Source organism: Camelina sativa, chromosome 10 (assembly GCF_000633955.1).
Source record: "Camelina sativa cultivar DH55 chromosome 10, Cs, whole genome shotgun sequence".
In the NCBI taxonomy this organism is placed as follows: Eukaryota; Viridiplantae; Streptophyta; class Magnoliopsida; order Brassicales; family Brassicaceae; genus Camelina; species Camelina sativa.
The window spans coordinates 11045672-11054555 of record NC_025694.1 but is presented as its reverse complement, the minus strand read 5'-3'; the positions used below and the strand labels follow the sequence as shown (position 1 = coordinate 11054555).

The following is an 8884-nucleotide window of genomic DNA, read 5'->3' as shown; positions in this document are numbered from 1 at the left end:
AATAAAATTAAATTTAACAAAGAATATATATTTAATTACTTATTATATAAACTTTGATGTCAAAATTACTCATTAACAAGATCTTGACACATTTCAATTATATCATTCAGATGTTGACACATGTCAATTCATTATTAAAATTAAAAAAAAAAAAAAATCTAAAAAATCTAAACTTTAGAAAGGTTTTATATAAAAGTAAGTAGATAAAATAAAACCTAATTTNTAAAAATCTAAACTTTAGAAAGGTTTTATATAAAAGTAAGTAGATAAAATAAAAACACTAATTTTATTTAAAATCTAATTATAAGATAAATTTATATATATATATATACCATAAAATTCAAAATTATAATATTTTTACTTACTTTAATTTTTAGTTGCTATATTACAAGAAAATATTACTTTTTATATAAGATAAAAAAAAATGATTGTGAAAATTATATAATTAGTTACTGTTTCTAAATAAACGTAAATACTCACCTCTACACAAAGAAAAAGATTCTTGAAGTAAAAAAAAAAATAGATCGTCTCATATTTTTTTCACCAATCAAATAATTTATTCCAAAGACTGCTATTAATATATATGATAGGAGTATGTAAGATTAATGTATGCGCTTTTATAACTATAAAAATGTTAAAGTGAAGAGAGATATAACAGGTTATATAATGGGTTCATAAAGACAATTTGTTGGTAGTAGTTAAGACTAAAGAGTATAGTTTAACAGTAAAATATTTTTGTGTGTACAAATAAACTTTTAGTGGTAATATAGACAGTAGATTTGTAAATGGATATACATTAGTATATTATATAAAAAAACAACTATTTTCTATAACTAAAAGCTTATCTCTTTACTTTTATACATTGTTTTTACTTACGAAAAGAATTAAATATATATTTTTTGTTAAATTAAATTAAATTTTAATATTTTTGAACTCATCTACAACTATTTTCTTTAACTAAAAGTGTATCTATTTTTTTTTCAACCAAACAATAAAGTAAAAGTAATTTCCTCAGTTAGTTTCCTAAGCGAGAGGAAAGGGGTTTACAAAAGAAACTTCAGAGATAAGAGAATGCGAAGCACATGCAAGAAAATCTGTCTTCAAATTTGTCGCATGCGGGATCCAAGAGATGGAAAATAGTGAATAAAACTCCAGTGAATAAACTCATCGAGCAAGTTGAAGAATGATGGCCAATATTCAGGGGAATGTACTATAGTGAGTAACTCAGCACGTATCCGCTCCATAGCCCTCAACAACGTTTCTAACTCTGAATGCAGGGGGGAGGGGCTCCGTCTTAGACACTTGGCCCCCAACAACAAGGTTCGCTCCTCACCAACGCATCACCACCAGCCCAATCATGAATGCTCATTGGTTGCTTTCCAAAAACCATCAATTTGACAACAAGGTGAAGAAACCTGGACATTCGAGGACGGAGATGGAGCCGATATGACCACCGTAAAAGATAGCGCCTCTTCCCAGGTTAACTTATCGCCCAAAGCCTGAGCAATTATGACATCCAGATTGTCCATAAAAATCATGGTAATTGAAGAAGTTGATCATGATCATCCTGTTGAGAGACATCCCTCCAGAAAACAAAATTCAAATTTGAGTACACCGACTCATATGGAAAACCCTCTGATGAGACCGAAGTTAGAGATAAATCCTAAACTTCCCATGAGTGCTTTCTTAAGGCGGCAAAAAACGGCTGAGACCTATCAGAGAGTCTCGATATGAACCTGCTGAGTGCAACCATCCTACCAGTGAGTTTCTGTACTTCATTCACGTTTCTTGGATGAGCGATGCCTTGAATTGCTCTTATTTGGTCTGGATTGGCTTCTATTCCCCGGTATGTGACAATATATCCAAGGAACTTGCCTGAACTGACACCAAAGGAACACTTTGAAGGATTTAGCTTCATGTTGTATTTGCGTAGTGTGGTGAAGGCTTGATGCAGGTGCACAATGTGATCTTCTGCTGCCAACGACTTCACTAGCATGTCGTCAATATAAATCTCCATAGTTTGACAAATTTGGCTAGCAAACATCATATTGACCAGTCTTTGGTAAGTTGAGCCGGCGTTTTTCAAACCAAATGGCATCACTTTATAGCAGTATATGCCTCGCGTTGTCATGAACGCTGTTTTCTCTTGGTCATCTGGATGCATTAGGATTTGATTGTAGCCGCTGAAGGCATCCATAAAATTCATCAGTTGATGCCCAGCAGTAGCATCTACGAGCTTGTCAATATGAGGTAGCAGGAATGGATCTTTAGGACACGCCTTATTTAGATCAGTGAAATCTATACAGACCCGTCACTTCCCGTTTTTCTTTCGAACAACCACCACATTGGCTAGCCAGTCCGGATATTTCACTTCACGTATGAACCGTGCATCCAGAAGATTTTGAACCTCATTGTTAATTATCGAATCACGCTCAGGTGCAAACTTCCTTCGTTTTTGTCTAACTGGTGGGTGATCTGGGGCCACTTCTAGACGATGCATGATGACATCAGGGTTGATCCCAGGCATGTCAGCGTGCGTCCAAGCAAAACAGTCTGCGTTTGATCTTAGAAAATCGACAAGCCTCTTGCGTATATCGGCTGGGAGTTTTGAACACACATTCACCCGCTTATCAGGATCTTCTTCCAGTAATGGCACCTCATCCAGTTGTTCCACCTCTGGTTCTTCGCCCTGAGGTACCAGCGGTGGCCTCTGTAATTGCTATAATTGTTGAGCCTTACCCTTCAAGGTAGTTTGATAGCATGAGCGTGCACTTTCTTGTTCCCCTACTATCTCTTTCACTCCCCATGGGGTGGGAAACTTGATAGTCTGATGTAGAGTTGATGGAATAGCACCCATGTCGTGAATCCAAGGGTGTCCTATAATAGCATTGTAAGCTGAAGCGCAGTCCACTACCAAAATTTTTGTGTGTTTGTTAACTCCTTCAGCATACACTGGAAGTGTCACTTCACAAATACTCTGCTTGACCTCACCGCTGAACCCTACTAATGGGATGGATTTTCGTGTCAATCCTCCCTCATCGAGACCCAACTCTTTATATGCTTGCATATAAAGGATATTTGTTGAGCTTCCATTATCAATTAATATTCTCTTCATCAAGCAATTAGCGACACGTTTCTCTCATTAATTGCAAAAGTTATTGTGCACGCTGGCATGTCGCCTTTCGTAGCATGGCCTTTGCTTTCAGAGTTCTTGACCGCTCTAAGGTAATGTGTCATATGCCTTAGTAAAAAAAAAATTTTATGACTTATTAAAATAATACCATATGTCTATACTACTCTCTAAATTCTTACTAAGAAAATAGAGAGTGGGGACAAACTGTTAGGCATAATTTTAATCATATAAATTATTATAGATAAATTCTATTATAATTGTGATATATTCTATAAATAATGGAGAATTATGTATTCTCTAGAAGTTTATATTGATATAGGCCGTAACGGCAAGCATTGAGTCAATACGAGCCGTAATTGGACCTTGACACCGACTACATTCCTTTGACGAAACGACATCGTCAAGAGAATATTCGAAATTGATCTCATCATGAGAATATTCGAGAATAACCTTATCTTGTGAAGGGAATATTGGAAAATGATCTTATCTCATGAAGAGGCGGTTATACGAATCCAAGTCCCATGAGGATTAGGATTGAGAAGGTTTCTCTATAAAAAGGGAACTACGTCTTCAAGATACGACACGAAATCGAGAGCGAAACAAGAGACCAAAAACACAGCCACACGACTCAATTCCAAAGTATTGCTAGGGTTCCTAAATTGACTCGTTGTGCCTTAAACTCTTGTATTTGAGCTCAATACTTTGATCAATAAAAGTGATTATTCAACATATATTTCCTGTTTCCGTAGTCTCTAGACGAATCGATTACTTTTGCCTAAATAAGGCCATTCAAAAAAAAATATGACTAATAGTTTCAACCGCAGAGTCGCACCTTTTAAACAAGACATTTACATTGGACACTTCGGTGTTTCTATTTATTTTTATAGATAGTTTTTACTTAATAAAAATATTTACTTTATATTTATTGTTAAATTTTATTTTATTTTAAAAATTCTATACTCGGACATCGGGCTGGTCCTAATCTAGTATATATATAAAGAGAGAGACACAAAAGCATTAGTACAACAAAATATTAAGTGTCGGATAATAAAAGGCATGTGTGTAGTAGACAAGACACAGAAAATGTTGTTCATTATAAGAAACTGGGAATCAAAGATGCAAATATATAGATTAGAGGTTACACGAACATCATAGGAATGTGTTCGATAATAGTAGTGCTACGAATATTTATTGGTTGGGATGGTATGAATGTTGTAGTATACAAATGTCGAAGAGTAGCTTATTTATTCTAATTGCTTAAATACTTTATAGACCAATAAAAAAAAAAAGAAGAAATTAATGAAAAAGAAAGAGCAAATGAGTCACGAGCAATGACAAGTTGATGGGAAGCAGATCGAGAGCATCACGTGACCCACCCGATTTAACGGTTATGATTAGATATTACTACAAACGATTTGTGGTCTCTCTAACAAAGTTGAAAGGTGACATGTCACATTCCTCAAAGAAGATGCCGCAATCTCTGCCACGTATATTGGAGTCCACAATATGTTTCATTAACTAGTACTGTAATTAGTTTAGCTAAATCTAGATTAGTAAGTAACATAATACTCCTATGTTTTTTTTCTCTTTTATTTATAGTTCCTGGATCTTAGATGTGGATAGTTGGAAAATGCTGTCAAGAAATAAAATTTATATAAATATAATAATAGAAGCTAGATTTATTATATACAAAAATAGACATTTATAAAAGATAACTCATAAAAGCAGCTTGATATTCTTGACTTTTTAAAAAAAATTTGAACTCTAATTCTCCATAACAATGTACACCAAACGCAGTCGTTTGTGGTGAAAACACACATTCTCATATTTTTCCTGCTTTACTAAAAAAAAAAAAAAAAGCCTAGCACGTGTTAACACATACGGTGCATCCTTGTAAATTACAATATACTTTAAGGGTAATTTCGTCTTTTCTTATATCTACCTTTACCTTATTTTTTTAATTGTTTTTCTTCAACTTACCCAAGTGCTTCTTCATTTATTACTCGTCACCAGACCAGAAAAACAAAAAAAAAAAACTTCGAACCAGAGAAATCGTAAAAACAAAAGAAAAAGCGCGAGTTTTAATTTATTTTTGTTTTGTTTTGTTTCTATGTACGACGAGCTATAAAGATTAGAAGAAGTAGAAACGACGCTGTTCTTTTTTTTTCTACAATTTCCGGCGGTGATCCTTAAAAAATGACGTCGGGGACAAGAACGCCGACATGGAAAGAGAGAGAGAACAACAAACGGCGAGAGAGGAGAAGACGAGCGATTGCGGCAAAGATCTTCGCAGGGCTTAGGATTCATGGAAACTTCAAGCTACCTAAACACTGCGACAACAACGAAGTCCTTAAAGCCTTATGCAATGAAGCTGGCTGGACTGTTGAAGACGACGGAACTACTTACCGCAAGGTAAAACCCTCTAAACAAACCAAAAACTCTAATTTTTTTAAATCGATTTTGTTGATTTTTTAAAAGGTTTTGCTTGTTTAAGACTTGTGAATAGATCTGAGCGTTAGTTTTTTTTTTGGGGGGAAAAATAAAAAATGGACGGTTGTGATTTAATATTTGACCGGGTTTAGCAAAAAGTCATTGCAAACGTCAGATCGAAACCGTTCCGGTGAACTGAAACAAAAGCATGAAAATGTCTTAAGATTCGCTGATGCTGCTGCTTGCTTCGACACTCTCTGTTTCACTTTCAGATGGAGAATTTACTTAATGACTATTTTACCCTTAACTAATCATACGGTCTAACGAGAATTTTTCAGGGTCTTATCGTCATTTTAGTATTTCTTTTTGTGTTTTTCTTTGGTCATTTACAAAACCTTTTGCTTTATGTGATTTTTTTTTAACTTTAGGACACGTCTGTTTCACGAAACTGCTGTTTGGTAATGGGTTGGATTCCTTTTCCTTATTACAACGATCGAGGGAGACTTTTTTTTTTCTCTCTCTTCTTGCCCACATGGATTTTTTTCCTTTTCAGACTGACGCTTTCTCTGAAATTCCAATTTTGCTTTTCTTTCTTGTATCATACAAATTTTCTCGAAAAACTTTTCCTTTATTTGCTTACATTAACACTTACACTAATAAAGTACAATCCATTTTGTTACATTGACATCAAAATAAGACCCACTAGTATGTACATAATACTAGAAAATAGACTAAAATACAGATTTTTGGATTCTTGACTCGTGTGATCAAATAGTTTCCATGAGTGTTGGTTAAATATTTTATAATTAATTGTGCTAATTCTTGTTTTAACCAGTCAATGGTGAGACTGGGGAAATGATTTCTCTTTTGCCAACATGTAATGATGATGTTTTGATTTTGCTTGTGTGGGGATAAAAATAAATTGGAATTATTTCATTGTTTGACCATTAAATGCCAAAAACAATCATTGTTTTTTTTTTTACCTTTTTTTTTTGTTACTTTAGTTGCATTTGGATTTTCAATAATCAATTATATTGTCATCTTGTTCGTTGCTCACCAGCTTTTTTGCATTTCGTAAAAATGGCAAAAGAATAAAAGAAACATTTTTAATCTCTTTTATTGACAAAAAGAAAAACTCTCTTTTACTTAGTTAGATATTCTCGATCCATTAGTAAAGATTGTTCGAAGACCACTTATATAGCACCAAAGAAAAAAAATCATTGTTCTCTACGCTTTTTCTTGCTTAGGTGCATTTTGATTTTCAATCATAGTGTTATCTTGTTCATGCTCACCAGCTCGGCAGCTCTTACATTTTGTGACAACGATAATAACATTATATGCTCTCTTTTATGTAAATAATCCATTAGCAAAGATTGTTCTTTTGACCATTATAAACCAAACAAAAATCATTGTTCTCTATTTTTTTTTTTTTTGGTGTATTTAGATTTTCAATTATCAATCATAATGTCTTTTTGTTTGTTGGCTTGTTGCTCACCAGCTTTTGCATTATGTAAAAAGAAAAAGACACATTTTAAACTAATCCACTAGCAGAAGATTTATAGGGTCTTTTGAGAAAATCTCAGCTTGAAGAGGATTGTTTTGGTTATATGTTTGTGTTATTTCTTACATTTTGCATAAACTCTTGTGTAGGGATGCAAACCAATGGATCGAATGGAACTCATGAATGGTTCTACTTCAGCTAGTCCATGTTCATCGTATCAACATAGTCCTCGTGCTTCTTACAATCCAAGCCCTTCATCTTCATCATTCCCGAGTCCTACTAACCCATTTGGTGATGCTAACTCGCTAATCCCCTGGCTCAAGAACCTCTCTTCAAACTCACCTTCCAAGCTTCCATTCTTCCATGGAAACTCGATAAGCGCTCCTGTGACTCCGCCATTGGCTCGAAGCCCTACTCGTGATCAAGTAACCATCCCTGACTCTGGATGGCTCTCTGGAATGCAAACACCACAGAGCGGACCCTCTTCTCCTACGTTCAGCTTAGTTTCAAGAAACCCGTTTTTCGACAAAGAGGCTTTTAAAATGGGAGACTGTAATTCACCAATGTGGACTCCTGGACAAAGTGGAAACTGCTCTCCAGCTATTCCTGCTGGTGTTGATCAGAACTCTGATGTGCCAATGGCTGATGGAATGGCGGCTGAGTTTGCGTTTGGTTGTAACGCAACCACTGTGATTGGAATGGTGAAGCCTTGGGAAGGTGAAAGGATACATGGAGAATGTGTTTCAGATGATTTAGAACTTACACTTGGAAACTCAAGAACCAGATGATGATTTCAGAGAACAATCAATGTCGTTTACTATTATCATCAACCAAACTCTCTTATCATATTAGTTCTCTTTTTTTTAATTGGTCTGTTTTTTTTTTAAGTGTGATGTTGAAAGGTGACTGAGAGGGAAAAAAAAGAGAGATAAGAAAAAAAAAAGAAAAAGGACATTTTGAGCTCTGTTTTTACTCTTTTTTTGGTTGGCTTTTTGACTAAAGTTGTAGTTAGAATCTATTTTATCACTGGAAGCTTTTTTTGTTTAATTCTAAGTGGAAATTCGATTTGAGATTAGTGATGTTGTATTATAATCGGCTTCGTATAATATAACGAAGCCAAATTGGACTTTCCGTAACCATTGTGAACGAGAGAAAATATCAGTATCTATCGTTGAAAATTTTGTATTTTTCCAGTTAAGTAACGTAAAACTAGATTACGTTGAAAGACTTTAGTCTGAAAGTCGTATGAAACCCAATAAAAAGTGGGAGTCAACTATTACAATGACGACCACATGTGACTTATCTTTTCCATTAACGTATACTCTACACAGTTCGTACGCAATTGCACGAACAATATGAGTTGCTACTTCAACTAGATACATATGAGTCAATAAATTGCTTATTGGATCCAGTTTACATGTCCAAATGATCTTAATCCGCTAAATTTTGGCCCATATTTACAGAAACCTTTTTTTTTGGAAACGAAATGATTATATTACCAAGTAATTAAAAAAGGGTTACCAAACCGAACCCCTACATCATTTAGTGTTCCCTGTTTCTCTGTCTTTCCTCTCGGCGGTCGGTAGATTGTAGTTCCAGCGTTAAGTGTAGTTTCGTTTGTAACGTAAGTTCTCTTCTTCTCCTTTTCAATCAAAGAGAATTAAATAATTTGGTCATCTTCTTCGTCGGTCGGTGATTTTAGGATTTTCCGTTGTGGTAACGTTTCATTTAGGATATGGCTTATTGTACTGTTACATGGGCTCTTCTCTATTAGGGTTTCCGCGCGAGGCTGATAAAATGGGTTTATGTTGATTTAGATT

General features: G+C 34.7%; 1 protein-coding gene across 2 annotated transcripts; it reads left to right on the top strand.

Moving 5' to 3' along the window:
* On the top strand, window positions 5150–8082 carry LOC104718432 (BES1/BZR1 homolog protein 3). Of its 2 annotated transcripts, none has more exons than XM_010436181.2 (2): window positions 5150–5545; window positions 7214–8082. In XM_010436181.2, the coding sequence occupies exons 1-2, from the start codon at window positions 5330–5332 to the stop codon at window positions 7850–7852; spliced, it is 855 nt and encodes a 284-aa protein (XP_010434483.1). In that variant the 5' UTR covers window positions 5150–5329; the 3' UTR covers window positions 7853–8082. The 2 variants fall into 2 exon arrangements, with proteins under 2 accessions (XP_010434483.1, XP_019086151.1); XM_019230606.1 differs by lacking the exon at window positions 5150–5545 and adding an exon at window positions 5553–6810.

What these genes read in the sequence shown, in the direction of transcription:
- LOC104718432 (XM_010436181.2), top strand. Translation starts at nt 5,330, where the DNA reads ATGACGTCGGGGACAAGAACGCCGACATGGAAAGAGAGAGAGAACAAC. An exon ending in ACGGAACTACTTACCGCAAG is followed by an intron (nt 5,546 to 7,213) that starts GTAAAACCCTCT and finishes ACTCTTGTGTAG; the next exon opens with GGATGCAAACCAATGGATCG.